The following is a 20,240-nucleotide window of genomic DNA, read 5'->3' as shown; positions in this document are numbered from 1 at the left end:
ATTTAATTTTGCCCAGTTGAGGTGTTGTGTTATTTGTATCGATCCACATTATAAACATATCTACATACATGGTATTTGATTGGAGGCTAGTCTCACTTTGTCCCACAGCAACATTAAAATAGTTTAGATTTGTGCACATTGTTTCTGTTAATGTATTGTATTAAGTGTCCATTTCATTATAATATTCAGATTTATCACAAATAATTGAACATGCACATGTATTTTAAGTTCTGTTAAAGAGGGGTGGAGGTGGGGTCACATTTGAGCATTTAAAATGTGCTGAAAAGTAACGCTTTCTGAAGTAACTAGGTGCTTTCATAATTTGTAACTGAGTTACTAATTTAGTTACTTTTTGGAATCCGTAACTAATTACTTTTTAAAAGTAACTTGCCCAACGCTGGTATTAACAAGTCAAAGGTACTGTAATGTGTTAAATGAGTGGTGGCTCTAGTGTCAGGATTAAAAATGTAGATAACACATGGTGTGCAAATACATCTTGCTGGAGTGGGAGGATTTAAATTATTGTGATAATTGTATAATAAAACAAGCTACTAACAAGCAGGTCTATTTTTGCCAATTTCACCTTCTCTGATACTGCATGTGATTTATAAATCGGTGGAGTACAAGTAAACCATGATTTACCAGTCAAAATATGAGTAACTGCTTGTACTTGTTAAATTAGTCACTGTTATGTTTCCGCTCCTGCTACAAGGTCACTGACTGAATCACTATAAGAGGAAAAAATGTCAGGTTCGTGAATACACCATTTGACTGCTAGAGTTTGTGAATAAATTGTGATTTATTTCTTAATTTAAGTCATGTCTGCCTAATTCCCTGAGAAAGATATTGAGCTAATTGAAAGCTAATTCTAGACAGATTTTTTGTTCTTGTCCTCTTGTCATCAATCAACTCATGTCAACGGAATCTGACTTGGGCTTTTCATAGATGGGTTTGAGTCTCTATAACCAATATTTCCAGTATTGTCACATATGGCATTGGGCTGTTCAATGGCAAAAGAGCCCTTTTTCTATTGTTGGAGCTCCAAAGAACCCAATTGATGAAGTTGATCTGACTGCAACACATCCATTTATTTGTTAATGCCACCATGTATATAGGAATTAAAGATGGACGATTAGGAAGGAATAAAAACATATTAGATCAAATTAAACTGCAATACCTCAAACATATGACCTCTGCCAGGCTCTTTTACACACGTTGTGTTAAATTGACTTAATCCTGCTCCAAAGAAAAAAGGACAATGACTAATGAGCCATGACTTTTTAGCCAGACTGAATTTCCATGCAGGTTTCTGCTATGAAAGGCAACCAATTTAGCACTGGAGAGAAAACAAAGTGTCCTGTGGGTGTAGAGGTCAGACCCAGTTGCAATGTGAATAAAGACTAAAATAATATCATGTTTTTAGTAGAGATCGTGTTACCTCAATAACCATACAATTGTATAGGAGAAGGTGTGGTTTCCTTGTGAAGTGGGTGGGTAGTTCCACACACATGCAGAAAAGAAAAAACCCTCTTTACGAGCTTTACGCACGGGGCGGGACTTTCATTCATGCGAGTTGGGGGTGTAGGCCACTCAGTCAAAGACAATCAAATATGTTTGAGTTTCCATGCGCCCTCAGTGACCAGGGATGTAAAGCGCAGAGCAGTTACCCCTCCTCCTCCAGCTCCGATCACTCCGGCCTCCACACTTCACGGGCTTTTAAATCACATTTAATGAGAATAATCTTTTTTCTGTTTAAAAAGAAACTGGTCATGCAATGCGATTTACTTCTGCCGGAGAGAAAAAGGAAAAACTAGATAAGATCTGTTGGCGATGATGGATTACTCAAAGGCGCAAATGGTGAGTGTCGACGACTGTTTGGTAGCGCTCCCACTCGTGTTTGTTACAGTAACAAAGCAAATGGCGATTTATGTAGACGTTTTCCGGAACATTTGCACTTTAAGGATTTAGTTTTCGTGTTTAGTTTTTCATGATTATTAGTGTATGCCTTGCATTCGCATTTGTACTTTGAAATAAAGTTGGTTTATAAAACCAAATAATCTATTTGTGAAATAACTTAACCCATCACCTTCGTAATTGAGTAACTTTTCAACAAATGAGAACACAGAAAATCGTAGACAGAAACATGTTGTTATATCCTGCTACTAGTTTATTCTCAACTGAAGTAGCCTAATGTATTTTCTGTGAATTATTGTCTCAAGCCATCAAGCTTTGGTTCACTTAAATCCACCATTACTGTGCTTTCTGAGGCCAGGGCAGCCTCTCTTAAAAAAAGTTTCACTTTAACATGCCGATTTTAATGAACCAAACAACAAATATGTATAACTTTATTCACTCTACATTCCTAGTAGTAGTAGTAGTAGTAATAATAATAATAATAATATACATTTTATTTATTAGGCCTATTTCAACAATTTATCAAAAGTTTAATGTGCCTCTTTCAATCTTTTTATACTTGTTGAATGCAGTTTTCATTATTTATAATTTTGGATAATTTTATGCAGCATATAAAAGCAAAAACACCTAATCAAACATTTTCTCAATGAAGTTGGGGATCTTCTTCTTCTTTTTTTTTGTCCATAGTCAAGCTTATCTGAGGAGGGCGGATCAGCTGGGTGTCCACCGTCTGGTAATGCTGGGGTGAAGCTGGAGGCAGTGATGGAACATCTGCAGAGACAACAAGAGGCCAAACTGGAGATGAATCTGCAAGAGAAACATCTTTTTCACGCACAGCTCCTGTTTGCTCAACACGCTGCTGCAGCGAGATCCTCTGGCTCCAGATTAGACGCTGCATTATTTGGCAAAGCAGATGGACAGACTTATCAAGCAGCTCAACAAGCTTTGAACAGCCATATCAGCAGAATAGATCCAAATGAGGAAGATGAGGACACGGATGAGGAGGAACAGGAAATGGTGGAGCCTGAAGAGAATGATGAGGTGGAGGAAGACGACAATGATGGTGAGGAGGGGGACGACGGGCCTCATCAACAGGCGAAGCCTCGACTCCAGCAGGTTGCAGGCTTTCCCTTCGCTCCTTATTCCACACCTCGATCGTCTGCTGCGAAGACAATGTCCAAATCTCCACTTCTGGCAATAAAACAGGAGCAGGAGGAGAAGGAGCTGCTGTCTCCTGCAGGCCAACACGCCTTCACATCACCCAATGGCTTCGCTGACTGGGGCTACGACGAGCCATTTAAACAAGTAAGTTACCTTGATATAACTGCCCAAATCAAGGCCATGTTGTTTTTATTTTGTTGAAGACTTTCCAATTTGACCAAATATACGAAGAGACAGAGATTGTGCAATACAAAGATTTTATTTCATAACTAAAGACCTAAGTTAGTTCTGCAGAGCCACGGCCCAAAAAGTGCAAATAGGCTACATGACATTATGAACTGTGAAGATTATTAAATCACACCCTCATCTTCCACCATCCTGACGTTAGCCCCCATCAGAAGATCTGTATCCCCCCCCTCATTATTGCAACGCAATTCTTTCGAAAACAGTTCTGAAAATAATCAAATGTTTAAGCAGTTCAGGTCACCTCAACCTCTTAGTTGTTATGTTCCTATCTTGTTATTGCATTTTAAGATGTTATGCTGCATTTTACTGGCACTTTTTTGGTTACACAATAATCAGGGTACAACAGTTCACATAAAGGATGGGCGATTAAACACCATCCATATTTAAGCGTGTGCCATTACTAAGATTTTTTAGCACATTTTGATGTATTGTTATATTTATATTTATAGTGGAACAGATAAATAAAATCCCATTGTAATATTTCTGTCTAGTCTTGGATATATTATAGAGATAAGTAGCCAGAGCCCCAATAATCTTTACAGAGGAAAAAAATGACCATCTGTAACTTTATATGTTCTAACTGTTGTTATTAATTGTTGACTTCTTCCTGCTGCCTGGCCTGCCTCCTGTTCTCTCATGTTAAGGGAAGGAACGTGTGCCTTTGGCAAGATGCCCAAACTTGATAGTGTATAATGACTGGCCCAGCCAGAGATCTTTCCTTCTGCTATTCTTCTCCTCACGTCTCACACTTTTGAAAATACATCCTCGCCACCGGCCGAGCTAATTGGTCTTGGCTGTGGTCCAATCCTAACTGTTCAAAGGAGCTGGTTCAGGCCTGACAAAGATTAAGTTAAAATGAGAACAGAGGATTAATAAAATTGCCTCAGGCATGCATTTATGGACAAGGTTGGCTTCAAGGGTTAACTACTGTAAGGTAGGGGTGGACTTTTCTCTCATTGTATCAGACAGATCTCCTTTTAAATGAGATGCAAAGCTAGGTGTGTGTGTGTGTGTGTGTGTGTGTGTGTGTGTGTGTGTGTGTGTGTGTGTGTGTGTGTGTGTGTGTGTGTGTGTGTGTGTGTGTGTGTGTGTGTGTGTGTGTGTGTGTGTGTGTGTGTGTGTGTGTGTGTGTGTGTGTGTGTGTGTGTGTGTGTGTGTGTGTGTGTGTGTGTGTGTGTGTGTGTGTGTGTGTGTGTGTGTGCGTGTGCTTCAACTACCCATTAAGTGTACTTGCAGTAGTTTCAGTGGAGCAGAATCGGCTTTTGAAACAGTTTTGCACATCTATTGTTCTGAGAGGTTCTAGAGATATTTAATATTTTTTTTGTGCTTTTCTTTCCCCGCTATTGTCTAATATGTTAAAAGTTACTGGTTCTCTTTATAAATGTAATGTATGTGTTTGTTAGCCTCTTTTAAAACTTGACAGGCTCAGAAACCTCACTGCTGACGTAGCTCAGTGGATAGCTTTGCATAATTTAGTCGTCTCTTGGCAACACTTGGCAGCAAGTAATCAATACATTATATGGCCACTGTAGTGAGAATTGCATTTCCTTTTGTCAGACCAGCAGACAACACCTGGAGCCATGACGAACATTTGTTCTGTTTTAATTAAAGCAAAATAATGAGTTGTTAAAGACTGTTGTGAAAAAAAAAAACAATTGCATGTGTGCGAAAAGGTTTCATATAAGAACATACGTATGTGGAGCGTTTTCATTGACCCATTTGGGTCAAAATTTAGGAGGCTTGTGATATTTAACTTAATCCTGTGTGTTAAGCTAAAAATCGTTCTGTTTCATTGCTAACATTATTGTTAAATGCAGCCTATAACCAGACACAAAAATGCCTTCCACTTTGGCTAAAATGTGGATTTTTGTTTTGTCCGTGTTTTTTTAAGAGTGAATTTCAAAACAGGACTCCTTCAGTGTTTTGCTTTGAAGCTATTTTATGTGACATGCATATGATATGAATAAGTTCACTTTGTTACATACAGTTTGAAATGGTGTCTTTTGCGAGTTAATTGGCATGGTTGTAAAGATTTACAATTGTTACCCTCTCTTCCCCCTAAAATCTGGTCCCTTGCTACTCCTTCTTTCATTAATCAATTATCTTTGAAGATCTGGGAATGCTGTAAAAGCCTTACCATGCTGGGCAGCCATTGTTCAGTCCTTGTGTGCGGTCTCACTGTACGCCCTTAAATGTAGCAGGGGGGGGGCAAATGGCCCCATCTTTGCTCTCAGTCCCAGCTTACTGCACAGCAAGGTGCTAGATAAATTATCTTGACTTATTTGGGTGACTAAATGCCCAATAATTTGATTTGGATTAAATATTTGGTCCCCCTGTGGTTATAATTACACAAGGAAAGGGATACGTTTTCGCTGTTGCTCTGCGGGAGTGGCTGAATGATCTTGATGGAGCTCATTATATGAGGCAGTTTCCGGTTAGTGTAAATGTTTGAGTATTTCAATGGGACATTTCAAATAGGGTTTAATTTATTAACTATTATCTTGACTTGCTGAACAGACATTCTTTCAAAAACTACTTTGTATATAGTGATATGCATTAACTTGATAATTTTGTAATTTGAATATATAAAACCATCTAAAAACCTGATAAAACTAGCCTTTTTTAACAAAACAAAAGAAACCTTTTTCCTGCCCTACATACTGAATACCATCAGGATTCCCAGGGCTAGATGTGTGAAACCTCTGTGAGCAATTAACTGAAAGCTCTTTGTTAATAGAGCCACAGTAGGTCTCACTTGCTCATCAATAAGGGGGGATGGGTTTTATTTCCATTTCATGGTGAAAAGACTGGCATGTTATCTACCTTCACATCAATAAGCTTTCTGCTGGGGGAGTAGAAGTCCTTTTATTAGAAATTCTAAATTGAAGCCATTAGATGTGTCAACAGCTCTGCCTCCACAGGGGCAGTTTTATGTATAGGAAATACATACACTTGTAATATTTAACTTGTTTAACAACTAAAAACAGGAATAGAAAATGAAAAGGAAAATTTAGTGTTTACAGGGGTCCATTACACCGTGATTTTCAACCCGACGGGCAACTTACTTCTGCATTTAGTGGTACTGTAGAAAGAAGAAAAAGAGAATAAGATTTAGAAAATATATCATCAGTCACCTGTATCACCTCTGTTGTAATGGATAAATGATTAAAATGGATAAAAGTGATGGTTTGAAATAAATTCAATTGACCTTTTGATAGGGCTGTGAGCATACATCTGACAACAAAGGCTGGGAACTTCTGCGTTAGAATATCATGCAGCTCTTTGTGTCTCAGCTTTTGCAGTTTGAATAGTGTTTTTAGTGTAAACATCAGGAGAGTTGGACTGGAAGCCAAAACGTTATTGGTTCCCATGTATTTTGTAGCTTAAAGGAGTGAAATGTAGTGGGTATTAACCCCAGGTCGAATCAGGTTGCCACACCAAACAATTTGTAAATGGGATAATGTGTTTAAAGTACAAAATGATACGTTTAAATGCAAGTATCAAGTAAAATCCTTGAGGGAAGACCATGAAAGACAAAAGTAGTCCATTATTTTTGATAAATCACAAGCATGACAATTGAAGCATTTGATCCTGTCAAATACAAAAACACATGCTTGTTTTAATATAAAACATGCTCACATAAAACAAGAGCATGAACTGAATGGCTTTTGAGCCCCCATAATCCTACAGCAAGCAAACAATTGATAGAAATCCATGAAGAAAAACTTCAACAAGATCCACAATAGTTGAATTGAAATGACTGAATTGTAATGTCAGTTTTGAATAAAGATATAAGATGAATAATAGAATAAAAAACCTCATCTACTTAATGTAATTGTAATGACAGACCATTCTTAAGACTGTTCTGCCAACCATGTTTGATTTTCATGCTTGCATCATCGTGTGTCCTCTGCGTGCGTTAGCAGGACAATAACCTCTCGGCGGGCTTTTCCACACAGTTGCACACACTGCCCTTCACACACATTTTTAACCTTTAGGTAAGGGGGGGGGACTTAAGTTAGGGGAGTTAAGGGGGACTAGACTTCCTAATGAGTGTTTGGCCTTTCATTCCCTTTAAGAAATATAAGATAAGCCTTATATTGATTGTCAGAGGGGAAAATATAGTATATAATAGTTGTTGCAGCAGCACAAGGACAGAAATGAGTACAGATAAATAGAGAAAGATAATTGGAAGTATATAAAATAGGAATGGAAACCATACAAGAGCAAACTCAAAATTACAGTGCAAGCAGTACACGGAGTACATACTGTAAACTAATAGTGCATTTCAAGTGACGTGGTGTGATGTGTAGCTGCAAAGTATATGTAAGAGTAATATGATACCACTTACTTACTATTACAGCATAAACCAGAATGATATATAAAACAATCATGTAATAATACTTGTCTTAATATAGGCAAGGCAACTTTATTTGTATAGCACATTTCAGCAACAAGGCAATTCAAAGTGATTTTACATTGAAGAACAGTTAAAAACAAATTAAAACCTCTGCACACACACACACACACACACACACACACACACACACACACACACACACACACACACACACACACACACACACACACACAACACCAGCAGAAAAAAGTGGTTTCAGTGCTGGGAAAAAAAAAAACGGTTGGGACACATGAGGTGGGAAGCACAAAGTCCAGAGTCCTTGAGGAAAAAGTGACACATATTGAGAAGCTTTAAATAGGAATGGTATCTCACTAAGGATACAACATCCCAGTGTTTGTTTTTTATTGCGATTGTTTTTGCCATGCTCTTATTAAATTCATCATGTAACGCAGACGCAGGACAATCTGGAGGACAAACTGTTCACTAATGTTTCTCTGTGGGTTTACAGAGAGGAAGTGCCATCTGGGCTGAGGAGAATGAAGGAGGAAAAGTAAAAGGAGAACCATCCAGGGACTTTGCCAAGGTCAGTAGATTGAGTTGATGTACTGTATGTAAACAAGAAAACATCTGAAATAATCAAAGTAACCATTCCCTAGCTATTGCTGATGTTTGTTTTGTAACTTGCAGCTTTATGAACTGGATAATGACCCACAGCGGAAGGAGTTTCTTGATCAACTCTTTGTCTTTATGCAGACACGAGGTAAGATCCAGAGTTAGAGTAGAAACTGTTTTAACTGCCAGCAAGTTACTTGGGATAATACTACCGAGCATTTAACACATTTACAAAGACAGACTGGTGAGAAAGGCCAATAACATTGTATGTGACTACACACACCTCCTGGCATCACATTTTAAATTACTGTCATCTATGCGTCGTTTCTGCCTACCCATTCTGACAAAGAACAGATCCAAATTCTCTTTTGGACCACAAGACATAAAAGCCTTAAATCATTCAAAATAAGCTAGTCGTCCAGCTGGTCTGATCATACCCAAGGGTGTATAGTGTATTGTAGTGTGTGATGTATATTCTTCATGTTATGCCTGTCTGTGTCTGATGTAAGGACTATTTGTTTGTATCATATGTCTGATGTCTTGTCATAAAGTGCCTTGCGATTGTGCCACAAACCCAACTGCCCCATAGGGACAATAAAGTTATCTACTACTACTACTACTACTACTAGAGCCTTCAAACAGGACACGAAAGTCTAATGTTAAGTCAAAGTCTACGCAGACTTTGATTAGAAATGCATTTGTGATACGTCAAAAACAAAAGTAATTTGGGACAAAATCCATTTCCCTCAACGTAATTGAGAATGCAGTTTAGTTGCATGGGAACGTAATTTATATAAGAGACTCTAGTGGCTCTAGAGGCACTGCAGATATGTGTTTGGTTAATGTCACATGTTTATGTAGCAGTGCAGCTCGAGTTGACTGGCTGCACTAGCTCTATATATTTATTTATAAATGATGGTGCCTTTTTATCTTTTAAGTCGACTATTCTCTCACAAATTGATCTTACATTATACATTAACTAATTTAATCTCTTATTTATTAGGGCTGGAATGATATGCTTTGGTCCTGATTCAATTCTTTCACGATACATGGGTGCCATTTGCATTGCAATTCTAGAAGTATTGCGATTCGATTGAGTGTTGCGAATTTCTTATCCTTTTTAACAAAAGAATTGAATAATACGCTTCTAGAAACAATATATCATGAGACATTTCTAAAAAATAATTTTCTAAAAAGAAGGCACGTCACATGTCAGTCAGTCTGACATTTATTTCATTTGTAAAGAAGGATTTTCTGCTTTCGGTCTGTTTTGCTGGAAACACCGTCAGCGATACCATATGTTTGACTACATATAGGTAACAGAGGGTCCCTTCAGAGTTTTTTTTTTTTTTTTTTTTTTTCTTTATGGAGATTTCATTATTTCAAACTTGACAGGTGTATTGCTATGGGCACGAGTAAGTGCTGTGCCAAGTTTGACGTTGTTTGGATTAGAAATGCAAAAGATATTGTTAAATATATATTGGTAAAAGAAGCACACATTGGCTTTTGCCGCTCTAGCCGCTGGCCACTCCTCCTCTCACCCTGAGGACCAGAGACAGAGAGCAGCGGAGCTTTGGCAGCTCAGAGATTATTCCTTCACATTGCTGTTGAATGCAAGAAAATCTCAGAGCTGACCCTATTGATTACATTGTGATATTTTGTGATTACATTCTGAATCTGCCCCGTTCTCTGTCAGGTAAATACAGTAGTACAATGTCTTCCTCTGATGTAGAAGTAGCCTATGCTGTAAATCAGTAGTAAGCTATACAGTGGAGTTGCATATTAAGTGGTTTGGGGTCTTCTGTTCGAATTTTGGGGTACAATTTGGTTTTGAAGAATTCTACAAGCAGCAATACTACAGGCCAAGCAATCGGACGTTCCAAACAGGCACATTTTCAACGGGCACTGCACTAGTATTAAGTAAAGACTCATAATAATAAAACTCATGATCATTACTTTTTTTTTTACATGTAATTTAGAGAGACAAAAATGTAACATCGTTCATTTTCAAATCTTACAAAAATCTGGGCATTTTAATTAGCTAGAAACAGCTAATTTTTTAACATAAGCCACAATTATCAATAGAAATGCAGCTGAAATACATTGAGGCTTTTACAGCATTTTGTCAATCCTATAGTTGTTTACCAGTAGCATATTAAGTACTGTATGTTAAAGTAATGCAGATAAATGTGGTCCAATTAAAACAAATCTCAGTTAGAAGAAGTAAATGCAGCAGGACACTGTCTGCAATCTTTATCCATATGTGTGTGTCTGTGACATGTGTTTATCTTAAGCACAGAGAAATCGTTCTACAACTGCTTTTAACCCTCTTTGCTTCATTGACTCCAAATCGGGATTGGAAGGGTTGGCTGCCAACCCTGTGATTGGCAGGAACTGCTGGCTGTAAAATTCCCCCTCCCCCATACGCTCAAATCAATGCAGCAACAGAGCTGCTGTTGTGGAATTATCTCCACCCTTATCCATCTGAAATCAGCTTCATTAGAGAAGTCTATCCACACAGATTATGCAAGCTAAGCCATATGACCCAACAATATCCTCAGGCCCTCGGGGGCGTAGATTGATTCTCGTCCTCCTCGTGCTGTACTTAATAGTGATCTCACAAGATCTTGTTCTTGTTTTATGCCAACTTCTCAGGAGTAGAATCCAAAGAAAATGAAATGATTTAGTGTTTCACTTGCTTTTAATATTCTTGTTTCATGTGTTGGTTTTATTGCTTCAATTGTTTTTAATGTGCTTAAGGTGCTGGTTTTACTGTAAAGTGCCTTTTGAGTACCATGTAAAGTGCTATATAAATAAAACGTATTATTATTGTATTTATCCTCTGTTTCAGGAACTCCTGTAAACCGCATCCCCATCATGGCGAAGCAGGTGCTGGACCTGTACAGGCTTTATAAGCTTGTGACAGAGAAGGGAGGCCTGGTGGAGGTTATTAACAAGAAGATCTGGAGGGAGATCACCAAAGGTCTCAACCTCCCCACATCCATCACCAGCGCAGCCTTCACCCTCCGCACCCAGTAGGTGTCTCTCTCATTTGTAACAGAATTGACACTTGTTCTCTTCAGGAACAATCGGAAGAATAAAATCTGTTCCAGTATGAAGTAGAGCAGCTGATAATGTAATGGCTTGTCCAAATGTGAATCAAAAGTCTCTCTAAATGGGTTAAAATGTAATATGCTCAAATGATTGCAAATATTACTCAACATTGGGTCTACCATTTTCAATTGATTAAACTACTATTAGAATAATAAAAATGTATGAAATGTTCTACTTTTCTCAATATTTTACAGCACTAGTAATGATTGCATTACAGTATTTAGTAGAGTTCGACCGATAGTGGATTTTACCGATACCGATAGCTAGGTTGGGCAGTATTTGCCGATAACCGATTAATCGACAGATAGTATTTAGAATTGATACACCCACAGCAATGCTACACAAGCATGTGTGTTGTCTAAAACAGTTCTCTTATATATTTGGAGTCATCCAGTGCAAAAATAAACATAATGAGCATTATAATTCATATAAAGGACAAACTATTTACATTTCTTCAAAAAAGGCCCAAATGTATGCCAAATCTCAAAACAGTGACGCCATTCTTCTCTGTAGAACGGTTTAGAACGGTAACAGACGATCTCTGACCTGGAGGGATCTATCTTTCCCACTATATACTCTCTGTTCTCGCTTGGATGCCCATATAAGGCGTAATGTGTGACGGACATGCCTTCCCATTGGTTGAAAACATAAACAAAGGCATCATGGGAGATTCCCTTGTCGGTAGCACGGAGTTAGCGGTAGAAATGACCGAAAACGTGATGAATTATGGACATCAAGTGGATAAATCTTGGATGTAACAGTTTGGATTTAATGCTCAACAACTCCGAAAAAAGGCACAAGTTCCAGGCTGGATAGAAAATCACCTGTAAAAGCTAGAAAGACACCAAAGATGCCCCCTGTGACAGCTAATTCGTTAGCTTCAGCTGCAGCAATCAGTAAGTCTCTACGTTTAACTGTTATTAAATGATCTAAATATGAATCGGAGGTGCCGTTTGGGATCGTGGACGATCCATTTGGGTCGGACTTGGGTTTATTTTTGTCAGTGTTTTTAACTGCTTGAGGTAAGTTAGCCTACTACTAATAGGCTCGTTCGAGATGAGCCAGATCTGAGCAGAATCGATCACCGGCGATCGCCGCCCAATGCATGCCGGTTAGATTTGTGTCCGACTTGATCCCGACTTGCTCTGACGTCATGCACACGTGGGCAACGATAATCTCACGAGACCAAGGCGGCCGCAGTTCTGAGACGCAAGCAAGGGGGTAAGCTTCGCTTCAGAACTCGAGCCATCATGGCGCCATTTTGTTGCTAACTGGCCATCACCTCCTGTTAGCATTCCGCTGACCGCCAATTTTTTTTTACGTCACTTGACTGCGAATAACTTTACATCTGAAGCGTTTAAAGACTCTATTTGTCCGTTGTTTAGTTCCAAAGAAACACGACAATGTATAAAAGGCTCCATTACCTTGTACCTCACGTTATAGCTCCGTAGAAGACGTTTTTGTAAAAATAAGCTAACGATTGGGTCATAACCAAGTGACTTACTGTCGCATAGTAGAGGAATTACCGTATAGTACAGGAGAAGCTCGCAGGCAGTTTTGACTTACATGAGATGTTTAGGTTTAATTACTAATGTTAACTAGCATGTTAGTTAGCAATAATTAGCCTGTGCCCATGTTATCTCCTTACATACACCTACAGTCTCCGTATCTGTAAGATTGGGAATGATTGAGATTTCTCTTGGCACAGCTACCAGAAGACTTACAACTTTCAGACACGTTGCTCACGTCACATTCTCTCAGTTGGAGGCTGCGCAGTAAAGCTGGCCATCACCGGAAAAGTGCTTCTAATAGCCTTCACTGGTCTCCGTCCAGAGCAACGGCGCAGTTGCTTTTCACCAACTGCAAGAGCCAGGCGGACGCAGGTGGACCCACTGCATGCTGGGAAACGCCGGCCTCTCAGCTGATCGAACAGCTGATTGGTTCAGAATCGACTTAACATGACGACGTTTTATATAAACGTTTTATTGATTTTGAATCGGAGGAATTTTAACTGCTATTTGTCTCATTTAAAGGCTTATTCTGTACAGAACACTTGTTGTGAGGCTGATAGTTATGTTTAGAAGTCAGAGAGACTAAATCTGTTCAGATTACGGATCATCTACAGTCTGTTGTTAATTAAAATCAGCAACAGATCACATGTAGAGAATTTTGACAGCTACTCTGTCATAATAAAAACAACTGGAGACTGTGTAGGAGCTGATATATGGGTCTGATAACATTTTATTAAATCGGAATCGGACCACAGTGTTTATGTCACTTCCTGTTCAGCCTGAAGGGTTGGAGTCAGCTGGAAAACTGTCCGACTTGAGAGCAGACTTTTGTCACCGCCCCCCGGCTGCTGCAGCCTGCTCTCGTCCGCTTTACAGGCGAGGCGCAGTTCATCTCGAACGAGCCTATTGTTTAGTGTCATCTCAGCCTCGAAAGCAAACAAACATACTGTGCTGTTCTTTCTCTGCTAATGCGGCATCTATTCAACAAATTGATAACTTTTATAATGATATGAAAAAATTTACTGTATACATACCTTTTTGCTGTCGTTGCTTTAAATGCGCATCTGATGTCCGCCTTCTCTGCACAGCATGTGCTCTCCGTGCAGCGCGCAGTAACACGTGTCGAAAATAAACACGAGGCATCAGTGATAGTTTTTATTTCGCCTCTAGAGGCCGCTATTGTAATGCATGATGCCAGCAGAGCCTTCTGAGCTCTGTGTACTGTGTAATGAATGACAGCGCGCGCTTCTCAGCCGCTCCAGCAACAGACGCAACCAGAAAAAACTATCTGTATGGATTTTTGCCGATAACGTTAGTTCCACCAATCAACTATCGGTGCCGATTAATCTGCAAAACCGATGAATCGGTCGACCTCTAGTATTTAGCATGTTATCACATTAAGAGATATCATCTATTTTCACCGTTATTAGAGACACATTGATTTACATTTTGAGAAATTATTTGCTTTTTTTTATTTTTTATTTTTTTATTACATATTGAAGGCAGTTATTTAATCTTGTAAACGATAAAAATTACCAATTTGTGTCAATCATTACTGTAAAGTAAACCCACCAGCTCTGTTCTTTCTTTCAGATTAGTTAAGGATTGGTGTCATGATGGGTGCAAGTCTACATGTAATAGTAATCAAAGAATGTCAAAGTTTTGGCCTCTTTGTTAAACATTTTAGTAATAGTTAACCTATATTTTCTCAGTATTATTTACAGTAGGTGACATTCAAAGGCACATGCTTCAGTAAGTAAAACAAACATTTCTTAATACTGAATATTTGAATTGAAGCTCTTTCAAGTAAAATAGTTTTAAGTATTAATAACATTTTCGATCTTTTACACCTAGAATATCTTTATTTTAAAAAGTGCTCATTAGCACCAGATTCTGTTACTAATTTGAAACTTTTCCTTTCAGGTATATGAAGTACCTGTACCCGTTTGAGTGTGAGAAGAAGGGCCTGAGTTCTCCAGGGGAGCTGCAGGCTGCCATCGATAGTAATCGCAGAGAAGGTCGACGTCCCAGTTACACCAACAGCCTGTACCGCTACTCTCCCTCCCCGAGCTCCGCTCCACACATGCTCCACTCTTCACCCACCATGCGAACCACCCCTACTGGACACAACAGCCTGAATACATCAGCTAGCCCAAATCTAAAGAGAAACGCAGGTATGAAGCAGTGTGTGCTGTGTATGAGAAATGGTATCCCTTATTTGATATTTTGAAAATCATTCTCAAAGAAAACCTGGTGGTACTTGAATCGGCATTATGAAAATACATTTGATCGAGCTTGATGATTTTTTTTTTTTGTGCTTCTGATTTCATGACATGTTTAAAATAGTTTTCACTGTGATTTATTTTTTTTCCTTTTTTTTTTCTTTCCCCAATCAGATGAGATGTCAACCCCTGTAATACCCAGCCGGCTGCCCATGGCTCTGGCCCTGGGGCAGCAACAGCAACAACAGCTGGCACAAGCTGCCACACTGGAGCATTTCAGAGAGCGGCTGGAACGAGGAGCTGGGGCAGCTTCAGCTGGCGCTCCAGAGAAGAAAATGCTGCAGATTGCAGAGGAGCAGCAACGCCTCATGCAGCAGGCCCTCCAACAAAACCTCCTGGCCTTTGCGTCTCACTTCAACCCCATGAACCTCAAACTTAACAATGGACATGGTGAGTTGCCTTCTTTGTAATGATGCAGGCGCTATCATTACTTGACATAATTTCAGAAAGTCAATTCATTTCTTTTTTTCCCCCACAGAGAGCAAACAGGATTTGTCTCTGAGTATCTCCACTAATGGAGCAGCCAGTATCAGTGTATCTGTGGAGGTCAATGGCACTGTTTACTCAGGTGAGTAATTGCCTTTTAAAGCTTAGTTTAGTATCAAGACTGGAAACAGCTAGCCCGGCTCTGTCAGACGATAAAACATTTTTGCCTACCAGCACCTCTAAAACTCAAACAATAACATGTTTATATATCGTTTGTTCAAACAGTGTAAAACAGTGTAAAAAGAAAAAGTTGTGTTTTTACGGGGGTTACGTGCCAGACTATTTCATGGCTGGGAGCAGTGACTTCCTTCCATGACATGTTGTTTTTTCATTTCGTTTTTTGTACGGATTAAATAAATAAGATATAAAATTTGTTATTTAGTGAGCTTTAAAAGTGCTGGTAGGCGGATGTGTTACCTTTTGGACAGAGCCAGGCTAGCTGTTTCCCTCGGCTTCTAGTCTGTATGCTAAGCTAAGCTAGCCCGCTGGCTCTAGCTTTACCGTTTATGTAGTGCACAGACATGAGAGTGGTATCAATCTTCTCATCTAACTCCCAGCAAGAAAGTGAAAAAAGTACTTCTTTAAATAGTACTGTGTTTTTCTAGCCTAGATATCTAGATGAACCCTAGCGGCAGCAAGGGTCAGTCTAGCAACTCTCCGTTGGCTTGCGAGCTGGAAAAACAAAATTCCGGTCAGGCCAATCACATCGTGTATGGAGTCAGTGGGTGGGCTTAACATAAGGACGGCAGAGTTGCGACGGTTCCGCGTGAATTCCCTGCTACAAAGAAGATGGCTGCTGTTGCTGGCGAACAGCTGTCTTTCAAATCTGCTTTGGCCGCGACTCTGGCAGACTTGGAGTTAAGCACTGAAATCATTCTTAAAAAAGGAAGATGTGTTCAGAGTTTTGCTGACCGGATATGGCAAAAGTTTAATCTATCAACTAGCATTGCTCTGGTTGGCTATGAGTGCAGAGGGAATTTGACAACCTTTTTATCCCGCCCCTAAGATTGAGCCCTGCCAATGGTGAGTTCCCAGACCCAACATCTTGATGTGGGTCTGGCTTGCCAGGCTAGTGTTTTACTGTCTTTTGTACCGGTTTGTTTTTTTTTGTCTGTTTTTCTGCAGCACTAAAGGATTTTATTCCTCTGAATACAACGTACTTAATGACACAAAATTCTCCCTTGAACTTGACCTTTTACATTCGTAATTTCAAAAAAGGAAAAAAAGTTAATAAAATGGATCATACAACAATTACTTTTTTAATTTCTGTTGGTTTTAACTTTAATCTACTCTCTCATCTCTGCGTTACAGGAATGCTGTTTGCCCAGAAGTCAACTGCACCTGTGGCGTCACAGGTCGTAACTCCGGCAGGAACAAATGGTTTCAGTGCCATGTCCTCCTCACACAGTCCCTCCTCTTCATCTTCCACCTCCTCAAAGGGACCAAATTAAGCCTCACTGGTCTTTTAAATCTGTCTTCAGCAAAATAATAATACAAAAAGCATACTTTTGTCAAGCAATAACTGTGTGAACTCTAACTATACTGCTGTCTACTAGTACATCTCTAGTTGTACTTGTTGACCTCCTTTTTGCAGTGCAGTCTTTTGTGAAAGTCAGCTGTAATGCATGAGGAAAGCACTGTTTTTCCAATATTTTGACAGTTTAATGTACTTTAAATGAGTTTTGTCAAAGGGCATTTATGTTTAACCTCAAAGGCTTTCAAACTGACCATAATATAGATTAAGATCACACGTTGTGCCTGTTAGAAGCTTTTTTTTAATGTTGTGGCATCCATCTCTAAGGCTTTACAAGGTTTGTTCAGAAGTGTCTTTAGAGCCTCTTTAGGTGTCAACTGCATTTATAGCTAATTATCAAACCGTTCTGTAGCTGCCTTTTTCCCGTAACAGTGTGGTTACAGCTAAGTGCAGCTAATGAAGACCAAAAAGCCTTAGCTCAATGACATAGCCCCTGTCTATATCTATTTTGCTGAAGCCATTTTGTATCCCCCTTAGTAAACATTTGGTGTAACCCGAGTGATGGCTCATAGTTTATTCATTTTCATAGCAGCTTTCGGGGATTATGTACATTATGTTTCTTAAAGAATTAGAGAATTAGTTTTTTGCAAGTTGGTTGATTTTTTTTTTTTTTTTGTTTCATTTAACTTTTTTTTTAATTTAATCATTTGGCTCAGCCTCGATTACAGAACATTTATTTCATATCCGTGTGAATCAAATGCAAAACATTAGAAACAAGGTTTTGCTGGAAATTATATGTAGGATTCAACATTTACCTCAATTAACTTCCCATGTTGGTAAGTTTCTCTGGAATTTGTTCTGGACTCAGGAATGTCCTCTGGACTCATTATTGTTATATTGTATCTCATAATATATTGCTGTGTTGTATTTGCATAAACACAGAGAATGTATCACTAATGACCTCAAGCTTTTGACAAGTGAACACTGAAACAGTGCTACCTCACTCTTCTAGAGAAATATGCAATACTTTATATAGGGGGTGTTGATTTAGCCATCTGCTGAAATATATTGTATGTGGACAATCAAGTAGATCTATCAATCATGCAAACAAATGTCACTGTGATCTCTGTTTTGGTCTTTAACGTATTTCTTGGACATGTGACCATGAGGAATAAAACAATCTTGTGTGCTCTGTAGAAAGACTGTTCTTTTTTTTTTGTGAACCCCTCAATGCTTTTGCCAAAATGAAGATAAATCGAAAGATCATTGTTCCAAAACAAATGTTCTAATATATCCCATGGCGTGCATCTTTTTATAGTTGTTTCAGCTTGAAAAAACTGCATCTAACAGTCTTTATCAGTGACTGAGTTGAAATGATTGACACTCATACCGATCCCAATGTCAAGAAAGCTTCCATGTAAAAAATGATTTAGGTCTTTTCAAAACGTAGGTTACAAGGTGCTTCATGGTTACAAATGAAAATACAAGTAGTAGAATGTAACTGAGTGTGTTTATTCATTTAATTTTACTTTATACTTCTCCATATTGCACTTTTTACTCCACTACATTTATTTGACAGCTGTAGTTTGTAAGATTTTACACAGAAAACACATAAATTAATAAATATGATGCAGTGTTTTGGATTAAACTAATTAGCTCCATCTTGACTAACTATGCTATTAAAGTGCTACTTACACATTGTTGCATCATTAATGTGATAATCCAATAATATATAATAGTAAAACACACACTTATGAGTATGTTTACTTTTGATAATATGCACGTTTTGACATTTGCAGGACTATTACTTGTAATTGAGTATTTTTGTATTGCAGTATTGCTGGTTTTACTCAAATAAAATATCTGAAAACTTCCTCCCATCACTGGGAGGTACATACCAAAATAGAAAAGAATGCAAAGTAAGTGGCCAGATGGGGGTAGTATTTCCTCTATAAAAGACACTACAGACGTTCAGGAAATGCACATTTATCACATTTATCCATATTTAAGTGATCATCATTTTGACATCTCTTAATCCTGTCCTGGAATTTTATTGTCAATTATTAAGTTTTGTTTCTATTGCTACATTGGAGACAAACCATCTTGTACTGATTTGGAATTTGTTGTAAATGTTTTTTCACGATATTTATTTCACATCAGTTTATATGTAAAACATTGAAAATCCACACATGATTATGGAAGAAGTACAGAAAGAGGCCGTATTGAGAGTTATTTCCTTTACTCTGCAGCAGACCTGTGACAGAGGTTATACTAATGGACATAAGAGCTCATGGTTCAGAGAATGAGGGTGGGGGGATGGGTTGCAGGATTTACTGTTGGGATAGTTATTCTATAGTGACACTGCTGGACTAGCATCTGGAACACTGTAGAAGAAAGATGCTACAGGCACAATTCAGAGGTATTATGAGATGATATCTCCGCCCACGGCCCCCGCCCGCCAGGAAAGAATAATACCAGTCAAGTTACTCTGGAGATGAGAAAATCACTGTCCTGGGACGAAGACTGGAATATACTGTATGTAAAGTGAGGACAGCGGGAGGATATTTCAACTTTGAACAACGGAAAACACCTGCAGCTGCTAAAGATTGCTTGACTATAGCTATATGAGAAATATATATATATTTTTTTAAATAATGTAATGTGTAGGTTTTGTTACTCATTTTTGCTTAAACCTAAAACTTGTGATTCTAAATATCCAAGATATTTGAATGGGATGTTTTTGTGCTTTTGTGGCTTAGGCACAAAACAATGGCGTTGATTGACTTGTGGGGAGATTTCTCCAGGACTGAAAGCCAGAATGTGTTTCCATAAATCAAACGATAATCTTCTTCACTGGGACCTCTTGGCTTCTACTTGTGGATGTTTTAAAATAGGCTCTGAGAAACCTTCAGCACACTGTTGGCACCATGCCTTACCATGATGAGGAGTACCCAGGTCAGCCTCTGTGGCAGTCTGTGCTGCTCTTCTGCTGTAAGGGTATGATTGAGGGCATCATTGTCATACTCTTCTTCTGGCTTCTGGTGCAGGTCCTTTTCACCAAACAATTAGAAGGTACGGGC

At 38.7% G+C, this 20,240-nt stretch overlaps 1 protein-coding gene across 1 annotated transcript; it reads left to right on the top strand.

Annotated features, from left to right (window-relative positions):
* The first annotated feature begins 1,563 nt into the window (after positions 1–1,563).
* On the top strand, positions 1,564–18,354 carry LOC114560845 (AT-rich interactive domain-containing protein 3A). Its single transcript, XM_028586502.1, has 9 exons — positions 1,564–1,857; positions 2,602–3,219; positions 8,190–8,264; positions 8,369–8,441; positions 11,145–11,328; positions 14,842–15,092; positions 15,315–15,590; positions 15,679–15,768; positions 16,998–18,354. The coding sequence occupies exons 1-9, from the start codon at positions 1,831–1,833 to the stop codon at positions 17,135–17,137; spliced, it is 1,734 nt and encodes a 577-aa protein (XP_028442303.1). The 5' UTR covers positions 1,564–1,830; the 3' UTR covers positions 17,138–18,354.
* Positions 18,355–20,240: the final 1,886 nt, after the last annotated feature.

This window comes from Perca flavescens, chromosome 8 (assembly GCF_004354835.1).
Source record: "Perca flavescens isolate YP-PL-M2 chromosome 8, PFLA_1.0, whole genome shotgun sequence".
Taxonomy (NCBI): domain Eukaryota; kingdom Metazoa; phylum Chordata; class Actinopteri; order Perciformes; family Percidae; genus Perca; species Perca flavescens.
The sequence above is the reverse complement of the archived record's forward strand: the minus strand, read 5'-3'. Positions and strand labels throughout refer to the sequence as shown.